The sequence below is a fragment of the Netta rufina genome, assembly GCF_964035555.1.
Source record: "Netta rufina genome assembly, chromosome: 21".
Taxonomy (NCBI): domain Eukaryota; kingdom Metazoa; phylum Chordata; class Aves; order Anseriformes; family Anatidae; genus Netta; species Netta rufina.
The window spans coordinates 7,902,507-7,921,531 of NC_140145.1; the positions used below are offsets into that span (position 1 = coordinate 7,902,507).

At 42.1% G+C, this 19,025-nt stretch overlaps 1 protein-coding gene across 2 annotated transcripts in view; it reads left to right on the plus strand.

Annotated features, from left to right (window-relative positions):
• Window positions 1-97: 97 nt before the first annotated feature.
• GOSR1 (golgi SNAP receptor complex member 1) overlaps window positions 98-19,025 on the plus strand; it is a 33,523-nt gene continuing 14,595 nt past the window's right edge. Inside the window, exons 1-6 of one of the 2 annotated variants that reach the window (XM_084299466.1) lie at window positions 98-167; window positions 319-433; window positions 2,196-2,283; window positions 2,496-2,603; window positions 4,120-4,211; window positions 4,627-4,701. In XM_084299466.1, coding sequence (XP_084155592.1) covers window positions 137-167; window positions 319-433; window positions 2,196-2,283; window positions 2,496-2,603; window positions 4,120-4,211; window positions 4,627-4,701 — 509 coding nt within the window. In that variant the 5' untranslated portion in view covers window positions 98-136. The remainder of the gene's footprint in view (window positions 168-318; window positions 434-2,195; window positions 2,284-2,495; window positions 2,604-4,119; window positions 4,212-4,626; window positions 4,702-19,025) is intronic. The other variant, XM_084299467.1, reaches the window with a different exon arrangement.

Consider the following 19,025-nt stretch of genomic DNA (forward strand, 5'->3'; position numbering starts at 1 on the left):
CGGGGGGGTGCCGTGAGGCGGCTGCGGGCCTCGGGGGGGCGCTGCAGCGGGCGGCCCTCCCGCCGCTCCCCGCCCCGCTCCGCCCCGCTCCGTGCCGGCCGTCTCGGCGGGCCGCGGCTGACGTCGGACAACAAAGATGGCGGCGGGGAGCAGCAACTACTGGGAAGGCGAGCGGGGGCCATGGGGGGGGGGGGCAGGGGCTGAGGGGGGGCGGTTGGGGCTCGGCCGCGGTTCCCCGGTTCTTTCCCCCTCTCGCTCCCCGCGGGGTTCTGGGGCTCCCCGCAGGGCTGTGACCTCTCTCCTCCGACCCCCCCGCAGATCTGCGGAAGCAGGCGAGGCAGCTGGAGAACGAGCTGGACCTGAAGCTGGTCTCCTTCAGCAAGCTCTGCACCAGCTACAGCGGCGGCCGGGACGGGCGGCGCGACAGGTATAGGTACTAACACGTTTCTTTACCGTTTTAATTTGTCGCTCTATTCCTCTCCCTGCCGCCACCTCAGTTTTTTTTTGTTTTATAAAGCTCGGTTTCTTAAGCTCGTTGTAGTGCTTGAGGTTGGGGGGGGGGGGGGAGACACCGACCCTGGGGGCTCAGGGAGAGGTTAGAGGTAGGTTAGGGGGGGATGGTGGTGGGCGGCTGGAGCAGGTGATCCTGGAGCTCTTTCCCACCCCTCACAGCTCTGTGATTCTCCTCTCAGCGTGATGTTTTCCAGTTTTACTTGCATGGACTTAGCAGAGGCTCTCAGAGGCTGCAGTAAGTGCTTTGGGCTCTGGCAGTTTAGCCTTACGTGGCCTCGGTGGGCTGCTGTGGTGCTTCTCATCCCTGCTTCAGAGGTGGGGGAACTGGGCACTGAGCTGCGGTCACTGCGGCTGGGAGCATGGAGAGCGGGGAAGGGAAGCGGGCAGTTTGTTGCCTTCCCCTCTCCAGGGGTGGCTGTTACTTTCTGGTGTGCTCCTCAGGTAAGTAGCCAGAGTGAGAGAGCTATACGTAGGTTTATTTATATATAAACTAGGTATGTGCATATATGTATATATAACAGAATAATTATATATATATGTAACAGAATAATCTTGCATTAGGTAGATTTATGTTTCACTGGAGATTTAGTATAATAAAACTTTTTGACTCTTTCCAGCTTAACAGCAGCCTTGAGGCCTTTTTGCAGTCCCACAGCAGTAATTATCAGCTTCTCTGTCCCTGTGCACAGTCTTTAAAAATGTTGTTCTTTGCTTATTAATTGTGGATCTCAGCATCGTGTATCAGTTATGAGTGACTGCTGCTTGTGTGCGCGTTGATTTTTTTTTTTTCTTCTGAACTCCACATTTATCCTTCTCAGTGCTGTAGGTTATATCTTGATAGGTACAAACCTGCAGCCTTGTGTGCTTTTTGTCTTTTTGAGTAAATGCTACTTTCTTTAGGAAATCTGGTCCTATTTGCTTGAAGTATAAGAGCATTTCTTGCTCTCAGAGATCACATACTGTGGTGGGTTGGGTATAACACTTCTGGATGGTTGAATATTTTTTTTAATCTTCCCCTGAATTTCCAGTTCTGGAAGCCTGAGAGCAACACAAAAATGATCATGTTACCCTTGAGTCAAAAGTCCTAGTCTCTGTCTTTTTTTTTTTTTTTTTTTAAGCTCATAGGTTACTTGCTATGTAATCTAATTGTTGTACTTATTTTGCCACCCTCTGCAAAACTTTCTTCTCTTACTCTAGTTACAATAGATAATCAAAACAGAGTGTTGTCTGAAAGGTGTTAGCTGTCATATGTCTGCAGGTTGGCACGCTAAGTGGTGTGCTGCTGTTCTCTTGCTTAGGTGTGATTTTGCATTATGTTTTTAGTTTATCTTAAAAAAGAAATAGTGAAGATGTGCTGTATGAAACGAATGGTGATAAGCTGGGTGGTATGCACTGCTGTGTAGAACGTTTGTCTGCATAACAGGTCAGTGGGTTGTCCTAGCACTGTGTAACTGAAGTGTAATTCTGCAGCTGATGTAACATACCCATCCTTCAGTGCTCCTTAGTGCCAAAACATAAGAAAATAACTTGAGCTTAAAAGTTGATGATGAAAGGGCATTGGTACTAGACGAGTGTTTGGTGTCAGGAGTATTTTTCAAGGGGAGGTTATATTTTCCCCAGGTGATGCAAGGTGGACATTTCAGTAACTGCTTTTTTTTTTTTTTTTTTTTTTCCCCCCTTAGCTCTGACACCACTCCTCTCTTAAATGGGTCAAGCCAGGACAGAATGTTTGAGACCATGGCTGTGGAGATTGAACAGCTTCTGGGAAAGGTAACTCCAGTTATTTTATTTTTACTTTGGCACTTCGAATGTGTTACAGTACAGGTTTCTGTGATGCGTGTTTACGAAGTACTAGAGTGGGTGATAGAGAAATGTTTCTGAAAGTGTGCATCTGTTGTTAGGGGGAGTTCCTTCATCTGATGCCTTGTAACTTTCTTACAAGAATAAGCCTTTTTTTTTTTTTTTTTCTTTATCCCTTCCAGCTTACTGGAATAAACGACAAAATGGCAGAGTACACAAACAGCGCAGGAGTCCCATCCCTGAATGCTGCACTAATGCATACGTTACAGCGTCACAGAGACATATTACAGGTAACAAACACGTGTCCTTCTTGCTTTTATTCTGTTGCTTTGTTGAAATAATTACTAGTAATGCTGGTATCACAGCATACTTGTTTGTTTTATCTCAGTATGGATGTACTGTGTACATATGCTCAAACATGCTCCAGATGCCAATTGGCTGGGAGGAGTCTGTGAGTACTGTATTACTGTGCCTAACCTGCAACAAGTAAAAAGTCTGATTAATTGAAAAAAAGGTTTCTTCAAATGTGTTGCAAGCACAGGATCTGAAAACGTTTGTAGAAACAAACTTCTCCAAATGAGTGTAAATATTTATTTCAACGCTAAGTGCTCTGGGAGTATGATTGTTTATCCAGTTATCTGTGCATTCATAGCATTACTTCCTGCTGGATTTCTTTATAAAATAAAAATATTATAATGAAGCTGTATTGCTTTGAGATGCAGGGGTTGTTAACATTTAGTTACCTAAAATAACTGTGACCAGCAATCTGATAAAGGAAAAGCTGCCCCAAGGAGGCTGCTTGGTGGGAGGAAAAGAAAAAGAAAAAAAAAGGCAGTTGAAAGACTTGAATATGGAAGTTAATCTCATTTGGAAGTTTCTACTGATTGTAGAATTGAGTCTATGCAGGTCTCTCTTTTAGCTGCTGTGTTGTCATGGTGAAAGGTATTTGGGATGTTTTGCAGTTTGTGTTAATTAATGTAACTTGTTTTTGAAACACATCATGTGGATGTTCTACATGAACTGGATTGTGGCTTCTTCCTACATTTAGGATAGGAAAACATGATTGTAAAACCATCTGAACTGATAAAGGGAGTTGAAGGAAACATGATGGCTAAGGCTACTAATCTGTTTAAATGAGCAGTGTTTCAAACTGGTGATGTTTTCATGGCATAATAATATTAAAAATGCCTGTTCTTTGCATGTTCTCTGCAGTCACATACAGTTTAATTTCTCTTTGGTGTCTGTACAACGCAGAATATTAAAAAAGCAGTGTTTTGTAAAAATCACAATGATTTTGGTGTTGTACTGGACACTGGTTACCAGTTGGATTGGTTTTCAAGCTGCCTGAAATGTTTTGAAACACAACTTGAAGATCTTTGATTTCATTGTTCAGAAAATATTTTTTCTCGCTCAGTGGAACTTAACTACATAAACCCAGGAGCATCCTCACCACACCAAATCAGTAGGTTTTACTGTTGTTTTTGATTCAACCAGTAATGGGAAATTCCAGCACAAATTGATAATCCAGCAGAAAGCTGAAGATGTGGGGAATTGGGAGAAGGAATTAACAGTGGATCTTCCACTTTGACCTTAGCTGTAGCTACCAAAATACAGCAGCTAAAAGTGAGTTTTAAAAATACTTTATATTAATTTCCAAGCAGTTTTGATGTTAATTTAATAAAGTTCTCTTACACTTCCTGTTAGAGAATAGTTAACATTTTAAAAGATGGTTGGATCTTACTTGAGAATCTTGTTTTGTTAACGTGATCTCAGGACCCTAATTTTGGACTAATTGTTTTATTACAGGACTACACTCATGAATTCCACAAAACCAAAGCGAACTTTTTGGCGATACGAGAAAGGGAAAATCTGTTGGGATCAGTACGAAAAGATATTGAGTAAGTTGTAGCATGTGTTCTAGCAATGACATGGTCCTGCACTGGGAGGGAGGAGGCAGTGCTTTCCTGTAGGAGGAGATTACTTGGCTTAGGTTAATCACCTGTGCTCTGAACAACGCAAAAAAAATTGTTTGAATTCACAACTCTTAATGAGTTTGTGATAAGATTCCTTGATGGATATTTTTGTTTGTTTGTTTGTATGTTTTAACTTTGAAAGGGAATTCATGTTTTTAAAGTAAAACTATTAAGCTATGCTGAATCACTTCAAAAATGTCTTAGCATGACTGGAGCTTTCCTGTTAGGTCACTTCAGAGTAACAAAGCATGAAATGCATACGAGTTGATTAATAATATCTACTGAAAACCCTCTGGAGAAAATGTCTTCCAATTTTTTTTTTAATTTTTTTTTCACGTAGATCATATAAAAGTGGGTCTGGTGTGAATAACAGAAGAACAGAACTATTCCTGAAGGAACATGAGCACCTTCGAAAGTAGGTGTTACTTGTTTAACTTGCACATTTACTTGCATTGAAGGTGCCTAACTTTTCGGGGGGATAAAAACTTCTTAATTCAAAGCGTGGAAGAAAACTTTGTCCTTTTCTAGAAAATGCCCCTGATGAATGCCTTGCGCTATGTATTCTGTGACAGTGCTGCTACTTACACAGCTGGATAAATGTTTGTTGCTCATGCTTACTGTAAGATGTGTATAGTTGGTAGTAATTATGGTAGTTTTCAGTGATTTCAGCTTTAGGATCTTGTCAGCACTCAGTGGCTTTTGTTGTCTTCTGTGGGCTTTCCCAAGTCACTTGGCCTCCTCTCTTCATAAGAAGGGAGATGCCTTTACAGTATCCTAACTGGGATAAGGGTTAAATGAAACTGAAAGTCACAGTGAGTTAGCTGTTCTCCCCTTTCTTTTGCTTTATTTGTCAGCACTAAGTAGCGAAGAATGTTTTTTTGTTTGTTTGTACTGAATGTGTACAAAAGGTTATGGAAGGGACTAATGCCAAAATTAGCCATGCGTTTAAATATTTGGAAATTGACTCTACGTTATTGGCCAAGATAAAAAGCAAAGCAGAAAGTGCTTTCTTTTTCTTCTTGCTGCAGGTAGCATTAGATTATGAGTAGCTTGTTTGTACGTTACCCACACAGCAAAAGCAGTGCACTGACAGAGTGCTGGAAGGTTTACGGTTTCTAGACCATCATGATGTCATGAAGTAGCACCAATCTTTGTGTCTCTGTTCATAACTCTAGTCATGCTAAACTCCAACCTTACACAAGAGGGCAGGCTTTCATTATAAACAAGAATTACCTGTGGCTTTTGCAAATGTGTTTTATTAAAGAACTTTATTTTCCAGTCAGAACTGCACAAAAAGCTTTCACAGGAAATTAAAACCCAAAATTTAAGATTATGGCTTACCACTACCATCCTCAGTTTTCTTCAATATCTTTAGGACTTTGAGATAAATTAATTTAAAGTTTGAATTATGACTTTGGTTAGGTTGAATTTGTTATTAGACGTGGATGATCAGGAAAACAAACAAACAGGCTTAGTATTCTGGAGATGAACGTTAACTGAAATGTCATGCTTAGATTAATTGACATAGATTCTTCAAAGTAAACTGGATTTTTTCTAGATGCTGTGATTTTTCTTGAGAGGTAGTAAATTTTTTTTTTTTTTACATTTGATATTTTTTGTGAAGCTACAAATTAAATATTTCTGGAGTTACATACTTCTAAAAAGCTTATGTTCCTCTGAGTACACTGTTTTGAAAAGTTCAAAACATTTTGTAAACATTATCTGGCAGATGTTTTTAGAAATTGAGAATAGCACTCTTTGAAGCATTGGTTACTTTGATCTCTTTAAACATTCTCCAGTATGTTTTTAGGATAAAAATGCATGAAAAATAGGTTGTTTTAGAAACAGTTAAAACATATTCTAGGTGACAATTTGAAAATGTCAAGACTTCAAAAAACACACAACATTGAGAGAAAGCAAACAAGAAATGAATGCAAGCTGAGGATCTTTAGGAAACAGGCGCAAAACTAATCATGGAACAGCGCTGCATTTTGGAGATAACTAAGGGGTGTGAAGAAATCTGGGGTAGAAGACAACCAGGATGAGAAATCAAAGCCTACAAGATGTTTAAAACTTTTCAATTGAGAACGTGCGTAAGCTCAGAAACAGATACTGGCAGAGGAAATTACTAAAGGGATTCAACATATTTTTTTTCAGAGACAGAGTTAGTGCCAAAAAGCTGTAAAAGCTAGCTAAAGGTCCCAAGAAATAACCAGGAGCTGGCAAATTATACCAGGCATGCTCCTAGGGTAAGCCTTGTATGAGTTTTGAAATGTCAAGCGTTTGCAGTGCAGTAAATCACGGTGCTGGACTAATTGACAGAGCGAGGCAATGTATATAAATGATCACAAAGGCACAATGGTAAGAACTAATACGTATTTTCAGTGAAGTTGTGAAACCTTTGCCAAGAGCTTGGAGGTGGGAACACACCCTGTGCGCGTGTGTCATTATGTGCTGCAGAGTAATGAAATAATGCCACGGGAGAGACGGATTCATATCGAGCACCAGAGCGTTCCCTGGCTGTGACCCTGCTTGATTCACGATATGAAGTGCTATGGCCTGTTCCGTATTTATTCCCTGATCTGCTGATGGGGAGTGGTGGAGCTGTTAGCTCAGCTCAGAGTAGCAGCCTCATCTGTCAGCCTTTTTCTTTGCGTGCTACCACATGAGACAGGACGAGTGGAAACCTGGGTTTTTCTTGGCGTCGTTTTCTGCGGGTGCTCTTTAAAAAGCATTCTGGCAGTCGTGGTGGTGCTGTTTGTGGTGGTGTCTCACCCGGGAGTGAAGGGAGGGGAGCCAGAAAGCTCTTCTCTGGGAGGGTCTTGGGGGAGAAGTTGGGTCTCTGCTTTTACCCACATCTGCCTGCTTATATTTCCGCCCCATTTTGAACATCCTCTCTTCTGGAAATACAGAGAATGAAGGAGAAGCCGCCTTGTTTTTATGTACGTAGATAATTGTGTTTAATAAATAAAATCCAAGTACCAAAATTTGATGAGTAAAAGGGTTGGGCGCATATTAAGCACCAAGGGAATTCCTGCAGTGCTGTGCGAGCCCTCGGTATGCCTCTGCCACCCACAGGAGCATCCATCTGGATGCTCATTTCCATTCATTCGAGCATCCAGCTGGATTCGCATCCCCTGGGTGAGGCTGGCTGCTGTGTCAGCGCCGTTGGCACGAGCGGGCTGTGCTGGAGGGCAGCAGGAGCCTTCGTTAGGAAGGCAGATGTGTCGGGAGTTTTATTGTCTGCGGGTGAGAGCTGTGAAATCTCCGAGTCTCTTACTTCACAGCTTTTATTTCTGTGCAGGCAGTTCAGGGGTAGTTCTGCCCCCTCTGGAGAGAGAACCACTAATGCCTACTTTTTTTTTTTTTAATAAAAAATGTAATACCTGTTAATTAAAAAGAGGCAAAAAGACAGCTCTTGTTGCATATCGTTGCCTCTTTTAATATTTTTGTCTTTACGGCTCTGTTTTTTTGGCACGTCAGATACTTAAAGAACTAATGAAATAGAGTAATGGCTGCAGTTGATTTCTGAATATTTGTTCCCTCAGCACTGCACAGTTCAGTGAATGTCTTCGTGTGCTTTTAGCTGGGGAAGTAAACAAGTAATTCTTTTTCTTGTAATAGCCTTTTCCATCTAACAGAATCAGGAATTTTGATTAATAGATCTGGCTTTGCAGTTTGTGAACTGCTCTGAAAAGTGCTGCCTCAGAGGAAGGAGTCCTGTCAGCTCAGTGTTTGCTCTGAGAAGTTCTGCAGAAATTGATGAGCTATATCCGAAGTCAGCAAGCAAAGAACTAATGCTTTTGATTAAATTTGCAATATTGTGTGTGTGTGTCTGTTTGTGAGTGAAATGCCTTCCCCCACGTCAGTACTTGTATTGTTTGTGATTGGTGTCATTTCAGGTGATGGCGCCAGTGAATTGGTGTAAAAAGCGATGGAGGCTTCCAAGATTTTGGTAGAAATTGCAGATTTTATTGTCCATGATGAATTCTTTTTAAAACTGGACGAAGCACTTAGTGGTCAGCAGCTTTCGCTGTAGTGGATTTGTTCTGTCATTGCAGGATTTGTTCTGTCGTTGTAGCTTTGCTGCTCAGCTCCAGTTCTCAATATCCAGGCATTTGTCCTTTCCCAGGAGAAGTGCTGGTGGTGCCTGTGCTGGCGCAGATGCCGTGAGCTGATTTTAGTTGCCAGATGACCGTGTGTTCCTGGTGAGTGCTGCTCTGCAGGCCATCGGTCTCTCCAGTAAGGAATTTTTCAGCTTAGTGTGGAGCCTGTAAGTGGTGTGATGAGGCCAGGGGCACCTACCTGCACAGCCTTCAGACCAGCCGAGGACATAAAGCAGCCGTGTGAGTCCTGGGACCTGCAGCACTGCGAGCACAGAGGGTAGGGGTGTCCAGGTGGAAGGGTGAGAAACTTTGAGGCAGAGTGGGAGGAGAGCAAACAGATCGAAGAGGGAGTTCTGCATGGGAAAGAAAAGAGGTAAGAGAGAAGGGAGCAGAAGAAATAGGGGAATGTGCAGCAGTTGTGTAATGGTGCTCTAAATAATACATACCTGGCTCAGGGAGATGTTTAGGGTAAATTAATGTTTGTGAAGCACTCAGAAGTACCGAGTATTGCTGTTACTACCATTGCATTTCATTTTTCCACAGAACTATAACAAATTTCCTGTTGTTGTTTGTGCAGAGATGGCTGCATTCAGTAGAGAATAATCACCGGGAAACTGCTTTCAAACTTTATTCCTAATACAGTCCAGATCTTAATAGAGGGAGTGACTTTGTGACCATTTTTCTCTCTTAATACTGATGTTACTCACAAATAGTCACTTCAGTACTGATTGGCACAAAGCAGCCAGCTTCCTGAGCTGCTGGGGCAACTCACAAAGGTTTTGGTTATAAGCACACTGTGGAAAAAGCTGCCAGTTTTCTACCTTGACTTAATTTCCTTTTCTTTTTTAACTCTGCTCTGCTCCTCACGCCAGCACACGATTTCCATTCACTGTACCTCTGCTGCTCAGGTTGCTTCAGGGGCCCTTCAGCACTGGGTTAGAAGCTGCTGTTGTCACCCCTTCTGTGGCATCAGAGCCTCAACTCTGGTGGCAGGGGGGACACGCAGGTGCCTGGGCAGCAGCTGCTCCAGCTGACAGTTCTTCCACTGCATCTCCTTCATCTTCTCTCGGAGACAAAGCCTGTGGGGTAAAACACCTTTTTTGCCAATTCCCTTTTCCTTCCCAAGGTGGTTGGGGAAGCAGCGGGGAGGGAGGAGCGCCATGAGCCTCTGTGCTGGGTGCCTGCCGGCTCTGCAGCCCCAGAACTGCTGAGCTCCGCTTCGCTCAGGCCCAGTAAGGATTTTCTTAATTGCTCGACTTGCATCTTCGGGAAAAACTTAACTTTTCTTCATGTCAAAGCAGAATGTGGTGTTCTTGTTGCTCCGTCCTCTTAATACAGATTTTACCTGAAGCAGCGCTTTATAATTAATAACTCTCCTCGCTTCGTAGCAGCTATGAAAGGAACAAAATAGATCTGCTACCAAAGGACAATCCATACTATGAGCTCGGCTTGGACTGTTTGCCAGGAAGCCCTGAAAAAGGTGCGATTTGGCTTTATGCTTGCTGTGCGGTAGTAAGAGAAGGCTGCAGCTCTCTGTCCACCCAACTGGAAGGTACAAGGGGAGAGGAGAGGGAGGAATCTAGGTTAAAATGTTTCTCTGCTGGTGGTTAACTGCCAGAGCTCTAGCAGAGCTGTGTCACCCTTTTCCCGAATGCAATTAAATAGCACTGCTGCCTTTTCTTTGTTTCTGGAATAAGGAAAGTTGGGAAATAAATTGCTGTAAAAGTATGTGCTGGTGCCTCTGCAAGGCAGTTGGGGCAACTGCGGAAATCACCCTGCTGCCTCCTGGCTCATCTAAATGGAGCTGTGGATCCATTGATGCTGACTTCTTGGGTAGGGGTGTACGTGCTATCTGAGAGGCAGCACAAATAAAATGGTCTTCAAGGAAGGGATTTGAGCGAAGGACCTTTCGTGGTATCACAAGAGCTAGCTTAAAGGTGCACAGCAACTGCTATTGTGTTCCTCTTTCAAAATCCCAGTCTGTTTTCTCTTTCTGCTGTCTCCTAGTGCTGCAGTTTTCCCAATCGTAGTTACACATCAGTGATTCCTTCCCTTAGCCTGGTTTCTGCATGGGGCTGAATGGGTTTTATTTCCCAGCCTGCTGGCAGGACCTCTGTCTCTTGAAAATTTATGGTGGGATGACACAGGGCCACTTCACGAGCAGCTGGATCGCCTTCCTGAGTAACAGCCCCAGACTGAATGCAGGACTCATGCCTCTCACATGATGCTTATCCACAAAGCCATACTGAGCACAAATTATCTATTTTCTCATTTTAATAGTAAATATTTCTCAATGAGGGAGGCAGTTCACATGTCTCCTGCAACAAAGACGCTTTATTGCTTATTGTGTGAGCGTAATATGACTGCATGAGCAAGTCATTGAAGTGGTTTAATGAGAATTTGGGGAGGCTCAAAGGCTGCAGGCAATGAAGGAAGATGCTCTCCTGGGTGTCATTACTGTTTATAAATAATTTTATAAAAGAATATGAAAATCAGCCTAGCACGTCGGGATTTAAAAGAGGTTTTCCCTTTAAAAAAATAGTTTGAGCTTCATTAGACTAAAAGCATGTAGTGTTTTTCATCTTCCCATGCTATATTTAGGACTTTAGAAGACAAACAAACAAACAAAAAGCACTAAAACAAAGATTATATTAGTCTCATGAGGTTTATTTGCAAGCTTTCCTTATAGTTAGATTGCTTTATAAATTCTGTCATCAATAAATTCCCTGACACTTGTGGCTGTTGTGATATTGTTATAAGGAGAAAAAACCACATGCACAAAACCCAATTTGGGGACTTCCTTTATGGTTCCACTACCGAGTTAAGTGAGCTGTTAAATTGAATTATGCAGGTGACAAAGGATGCAAACAGACGTTAGCACTGAGAGTCTCAAAACCCATTTTTTGTTTTTCACCTGTATAAAATGTGAAAGCTCGTGCATGAATTTCCACGTACCCCAGGAAAGAGCCTGAAAACTATCCTAGGTCTTCACAGCTGTCTGCAGAAACTAAAAGACAAACCCTCACAACACACTTAGGAAATATTACCTGCATGCATCACGAACAAAGGGTGGTGGGAGACTAAAGCTCTGCTCTGGTTCTTGGTTCTGGGTTTTATGTTAGAAACAACATTGTGCCCTCAATTTGGGAGAGGGAGGGATATGAAACCACACTTCAAACTTCAGAGCCCTGTGTGCGCTTCTGAAGCTAGTTGCTTGTTTCAGAAATAAACAAGACAGTGATGCATGTTTTATTTGCTTTTAGCTTTCCTTTAAACACCATTCCTTAACTAGGGCAGCTTTCCCCCCCAAGGTCGGTATTGAAATTAGGACTTTGACAAGTACTGAAATCCATCTTGCATGGGTTGATTCTGAAAAGTAGGTGCCTTGTTTGAATAGAATCAACAATTGTGGAGTTGGAGAGAGTTCCTTTTGTGTAGCTTATTTAAGATGATTAAATCAGTTCATATTTCAGAGGAGCTGCCACCAATGATTACAGTGCTCTAGTTATTCTCAGTAAGTGCTGTATGTTTTTTCACATATAGTCACAACAGTAATGCGTATAGTATAAATAATTTTCTAGCTAAAGAACATGTTAAAATCTCCAGTTATGAGTAGAAAAACATTTTAAAATTGAGACAAGTATGTGCCAGATACTTCTGTTGTTACAGAAAGCATTCATAATGCAGAAATTCCCTGCAGAAATGTTTTATGAAACAAGCATCTTCAGGAAAAACTGGTGGCTTCCACATGGACATCTTTGTCTGCCATTGTGATTACAGTCTTCACTCCTCCTTAGGAATGCTCACACTAGGCTAGAAGAAATGTTGGTTTGGATATTTGGAAATATTCCTGAAGCGTGCACCTCTTGTGTGAGTTATTAGAGATCGATCCTTAACAGAGCTGGCTGTGCTTTGATCATTAGGATTATTGAAGTGGAACCTGGAAGTTATAATACTACTGTATAAATGTCTCTCTTGATTTTATTGAATTTGAACCTCTGTAGTAATGCCTCAGAATGAGGTTCTCCTCATTCCCAGCTGCTGTTTGGCAGGGCACACAGAGGTCCCAGCGTGTTGATTTACTAGCAGCTTGATAAGAAGCATCAGCTCCCAACTTCTGAGGATACTTTCTCTGAAATCCATACTGGTGAGCAGAATTAGATACAAAACCATCAAAGTTTGCCTATTTTACCCCAGTAAGACAGTATTGCGTAGAACCTTTCAAGGTCCGTGTTTTGCTGTCAAGTGAAAGATGCAGTGTGCTTTGGTGTTGCTTGAGAGACTTGTTTGTACTGAGTATCCTCACTCCTGAAAGAAGGCATCTTGTTCAGTCTTAAATAAAAAGGCAAGTAGTGAAATTGGGTTGGAAGAAAACTGTTGATAGATTAATGAATTGCATCGTAAATTTGGACCTCAGATTGTTTAAGTGTAGCATGCACTTTAAATTTTAAATGACAGATGTTTAGTATGTTGTTAACTATACAATTCTGAGAATCATTTTCCCAATTATAACGAGCAGGTAGGTACTGCTAACAGTAGGTACTTTGGCCGAGGCCTAGATGAAAGCCTTACAGCTTTCTCCACCTACCAAAAAAAAACCAACACCATCAAAGCCACAGCAGGTGGAATGCAGAGTTAGGAAGCAGAAAACCAACGTGTATTTTGGGGCTTTGTACTAAAATAAAACTGGGTTGTCATCTCATGGATAACTCTCTTCATTTCTGTGCCGCCTTCACTTGAAATTAGAAAGACATTAAGATACTAAATGCAAAGGTTTGTGTGGTGGGGCTCTTCTGGAAGGCGTTCTCCTTTGTGTTCTCTTTTCTCCCTTACTTAGGAACGTGTGAGTATTTTTCTGGCCTTGTATAGCTTGAGGCAAAAAAGACTGAGCTAGAAAAGTGGTGGAACCTTTTTTTGTTATGGTACAGATTATAAGCAGCTTGTGTTTCTTGTAACTTGTGCATCTACCTCTTCTGTGTGTGCACAGCAAACCAGTACTGACAGGTTATCTTGGTAGAGATCATCTTTTCTTCTGTCAGATCGCTGTTGTGCATGGAAAACTGTTCGTGTGCGCTCACAGGTGTTGCTGGGTTTTGAGTTTTTTCCCCTTGCTTGAAGGTACAATCTAAATTATATCCTTTAAACCAGAGGAAATAACTCAAGCAGCAGTGCTGCTGGATGCTAGTTCTGCGTGCAGCGTGTAAGATGTGAGGAAATGCCGATAGAGTCCATTAGTAAGTTACTGGAACCGTTCTGCCAGTTGTGGTTACTGATAATGACTTACAGTAAGGCCTGCCCCTCTCTGTTCATTTAACTTTGTTCCTGTGGGTAATATGGAGCAATTACACGGAAGGGTCAGTCTGTCCAGGAACTTTCACAACCCTGAACAGAGAGCCTCTAGAAACTTCGTTCCGTGGCTGTTGGTGCCGTGCTGGCATTGGCTTTGTGCTTACTGATAGGCAACCAGCTGCTGCGCCTCCTTGAGCTGCTGGGAGCTGTTGTCATTTTGGGTTTTTAACTTTGGGTGAACTGTACGCTGCAGATTATCGAGAAGCCTCTTACTTCCTTATAGATTTGCTTTAAAGGAAGAAGTATTGCTGTTACTCACCCTCCTGGGAAGCTCAAACATCAGGCACTCTCCCCAGGAGTCTCTCTTGTGTGCCAAAGAGCTTTCTTGGCTAACTCCTCTTTTTGCAGAAACATTTATTTGCTCTGTTGATAGTTCACAGACAAGTCCACGGAGCTCAGTGGAGATGCAGACCATTTGGATATCCAGGAGAAACAACCTGTGTGTGCATGAAGGTGAATCCCTGGGTTCAAGCAACTCCACCCCGGAAGGAGGGATTCCCTTGATTTTTGCTTGCATCCCTTAAATCGTTCTTTAAACAGAGTTAGAAAAAATAATCTTCTTATTAGCTGCGGTCCATGCGTAGACATGATTGCAGGTGTTAGCTGCAGAGAAGGTGTGTGTTGACTTAAGTTCCAATTCAAAAGGCTTTTCTTGCTGTAATTGATGAGCTGTTGAGGTATTTACTCAGTGGTGTAGCTAGGAGTCCAGCTTTAATGATTTTTTTTTTTTTTTTTATCAGGCCCTAGTTTATTTTCCTGGAAATCCTTTGTCCTGTGAACAGCCTGCTTCTAACCTCTTGCACGTTGTTTGCTTGTGTACAAGGTGTATGTGAGGCATCTGGAAGGAAATTCAACACCGAATTATGTTGGTTAACTTCTGCCTAGAGCAACGGATTATGTTGCAGTGCCTTTTGTTGTAGATCTAACAAATTGCTTGTATTGATTAAAAGCAATGTGGTGATGTGCTATTGTGCTTTTTTTCTTTTCCAATCTTGCAGCTACTCCTGTTTCTTCTTGAAAGTGACTGCTGAGCGTGACGCTGCCCAGTACAATGATCTGCAGAAATAAGCTTGCTTATATGCTTAAAGCTTGCAAGTGTGATGCTGTTAACAATTTGTTCCTTCGGGGCAAATCTATACATTGACTCAGGCTTGTGCAGGTTTTTGTTTGATTGTTGTAGACTCTTATTTCATTTGGCTTCTGCAACAGATAGTTTGAAAACATTGCATCTCTGTAGCATCCGGATCTGTGCCCTAATTAACGTACAAAGGGAACCTGCAGGAGATGGCAGCTTGTGTAGGTACTTGAACTTCTCTCTCGCTGCTTTCAGAAGAGTTTTTGTACACCAGCTGTTCATCCCAAACAACACCCAGTTTACATCAGGTCTTCATTTTTTGGCCAATCTGCTCTTCTCGTTCTAGAAATGTAAGATGCCTACTTTGTAGGCAGACGTGTTCTTCCTCTCTGCTGTTGTATGCTGCACGCTCCTGGCAGGTGCTTCCTCTGCTCTTTACTAAAAACATGGCAGTGAATTTTGTGTTGTTTACATGGTCCTGTACTATAAATTGTTCTCTCTTTGGGTGTTGCATATTTTAAGGTTTTTTGTCTCATCATGCTCTTGTGTTGGATGCCAGACAATGAGTAGGCTTCTGCAACAATTTTTGTCTTCATTAGCAGCTGTGGGAGGCTGTCCGAACGAGCTAAGCAGATCCAGCGGAATTTACTATCTTGGACACTAAAGTGAAGCAAGCTTGATATAAAGCTTATCAAATCTGGAATATATTGTTCATTATCACAGGAAAAAATATATTCTAAAATTGTAAAGAGCTTGATGATCCTTTGAATGTGTTCAGTGATGCAGAATCTTGATGGCAAGCAAAAACATGAGTTGGAGCTGTTTTTTTGTGTGTGTATGCCCAGTGCTTCACTTGTGAGATAGGAATGGTAATGGTGGAAATAACCGACTGTACAAGTCTGATTTGCTTCATCATAGGCTGTGTATTTGTGTTAGATTATCAAGTACGTTCTGTGATATTTGCATTCCTTAAAGCTCCACGCTGCCTGCTGATCCAGGACTGTGAAAATAAAAAAGATTTAGTGCAAGCAGCTTGAGCGAGCTAAGGCTATTGATTAATCTTGCAGTGAGATACTCTTTGCTGTAATGTTGGTCCTGAAATTCATTGCCCTTAATTTTATCTGAAGGGATTGAAGTGCATTGTGCAATGAGTGGTGTGCGAGGAGCCGTAGAGCTGTATTTTATTTCTCTGACAAGTTCGCGTACTAGATGTCCACTAGGAAGTCAGCTGTAAGATCTGTGGGTGTGGGAGAAGCCCAGTCCTCACCGAAGTAATCATCTGAATTATTCAATTGTAACTACTGCAGTGGCGGTAAGAAAAAAAAAGAAATGAAATGCTTTCTTTATTTTCAAAAGCTCAGTGTAATGGACACATTTGTCTATCCTAGAAGCATGTTTTACTTAATTTTTCCTCTGGATTAATTTAACTGTCTGCATACTTAAATGATGAACTGCACAATCTTCTCTGAAGATAACCGTTGCACCGAGGCCTGGTTATTCCATATGTGTGATGGCTGCTGTTGGATCTGTGCCACTGATTGTAGCAGGTGATTACCTCAGCATCCTCGAGCATTCCCTTCATACAGTATCTTTAAATGACTTCGTCCAAGTGCCATCTGCCTCGACCGGTGAAAACACATAGCTTATTGAAACATGTGGCAGCTCACATTAATATTGCCCAGAACAACTGCTTGCTGGCTTGGAGGCTCATAAGGTAATGTCCACAGGAACGTGATTTATAACAACTATTTGTGTGAAATGGGATATTAGTATGTAGAGATCCACAAACTTCCTCTGTACTCATCTCACCTGGGTGCTGCTTTGGTGCCGTATGGTCTCCATGGCTCCTGGTCTTCTTGAAACCTGCTGCTGTTTTCTGTAACTGGGAGCTGTAAGTGTTGTATCAAGTGCCTGCTCCTCTCTGGATATCTCTGTAAGTGGGCACTTGCCAAGAGATTTGAAAGACTGTGATGCTGTGTGAGTGCACGTTACTGCCTGTAGAAGAACATCTGACTTCCTGAAAAAGCTGAGTTTAAGCAGAAGCACTAAGTTTAACAAAAGTCTAAAAGATTGTGATGCACAGATTTTTACTCAAAAATGTTGTTCCTGTTCACGATGTCTTTACCAAAATTTCAATGAGTAAAATACCTCTTAATCTCTCGGCAGCTGAGGAGCAGGTAAATGCATAGATGGTGGCCTTGTCATTTTTTGCAGGAGTTTGTATCCCTGCTGGAGGCTTGCAAGCGGAGCCTTTTTTGGGCGTACTCTCAGGGCCTTCAAAAGATGATGTAGGAAGAACGTAATGAACGATGTGCTTAGTAAATCTCTGTCCGTAGCAGCTATTTATTTAAGTGGAATATGTAAGTGAGTTGAATCTGCTCTTACCTGTGTAGCAGTCATTCTGAAGAAAATTCACATGCTGTGCTCATTCTTCTAAGTGGTTGGTGTGACTGCCACGTAAGTGGAGAGTCATCAATATTGTGACTCAAGTACCAGTTAAATGTCTTGTGTTGGCATTCGCATCTAATCTGTTTGTTGGTATTGAGATGTTTGTTGGTATAAGATGTTTGTACATCTTATTAACTGCTACCTGTCGTCATCTTACAGATGGCCACATTTAAGTCTTTTTTTTTATACAAAAAATATTTTTTTATATTAAACAAAATAATGTATTATGATTGAATCTGAAGCTTTTAAATACTTTTTGGATTTACTTCTTTGATTAAGTAATAAGCCTGCCTAACTGCTGCTTTATTTAAGATAAAAGTAGTGTCTCTCCTGAAAACTGAACGGCCTAATTTTTGTGCTCTGAAACCCTTGGAGAACATCCTGGTTCACGTAAAGTCTGTGATTGTGTTCAGCTTCCCTGTCGCCTTCAGTTCATCAACATGAAAGTGTGGCAGTTTCATCAGTTAAATGGACAAAATTGCTGCTGCAAAGTTTTGTTCCACAGAATTTGAATGTGCACATGATAATTCCTTTTGTTATTAATATGTTTTTAAAAAAAAAAAAATAAAATTGGTGCGTTCTTGTGCAACATTCTTGCTTTCCAGTCTGTGTTTGGGTGGCTTTGTAGCTTATTGTGCACTGGCCACATAATACACCAGTTTGTTAAGAGATGGTATGTGTGTACAGAAATAACATTCTCAGTTTAATTGTGCATCTGAGATTGAGCAATTACAGAAACCTTTAAGGCGTTGCTTTTCTGTTCTGCTTGACCTGGGAGCAGCATCAGATCCCATGAGACTTGCAGCTGGTTGTGTTCGTTCTGTACGCGTGCCTCTGGCGTTTCAGTTCTCTGTACTTGTAGCAATACATACCACACAGTGAGTGAAAACGGTTTTACTTCATTAAACTGATTAACTTGCAGCTGATTTGACTCTTCGGAGCCTGACTTCGTTTTGGGAGCAGAACGATGTGCTCCAGTTTGTGTTTTTGGTGTTCGCTGCCCCAGTTGAGTCCCTCTCAACTCAAACTTGGGCAAAATATTTTTAGCGCCGTGTGCTGTCTCCAAATTTCAAGCCGTGGACTATTCAGAAATAGCAAATGGGGAGCTGTCACTCCTTCCGCAGACAACCAGGGATGTTCCATCAGCATCTCTCCCCCGAGCAGGTTCCACACACACCCCCTGCACAGCTTGCTGCTCTGCCGCGGGTCTCCAGGCTGCTGAGCGTGATGGAAGCTTGCAGGTCGTGCTGCTGCTCCTGAGACCTCCTCTTCACAAGCTGGCAAAGCTCTTGGGACACAGAGGATGGAGGAGGAGGATGGTTGTGCCCTTTGTCGTGCCCTTAACCTTACTTTGGCAGCAATAATTCCCATTTTAATACTGGAAGCAATATGCAGTACTATATCAAACTTGCTTCCCTCAGGTTGATTTCCCCTTAAGCTGCAAAGAGTAGCGAGTACAGAAAAATTGCTCGTCTTCTGAGGATTCTGTTCATCATCTTAATCTTGCACGCCTGTTTTTAATGATGGGGTCTCTGCAGTGCTATATTTCAGCTCTTTTTCCCAGTGGTGCTGCACAGACCATCAGTGTGTGGCAGCAGTGGGAAGGGGCACGTGTAAGCGAGGTCTTTCTCTTACACATGATGTGGATTCTGTTTCCTGTAAGCATCACTTAGTTCTCATCCAGCTGGTATTACTATAGAAAAAGCTTGTCTTGCTAGCCACCCTGAAAGGATACTTGGTAAACTAGCTCTGAGGCCGCGT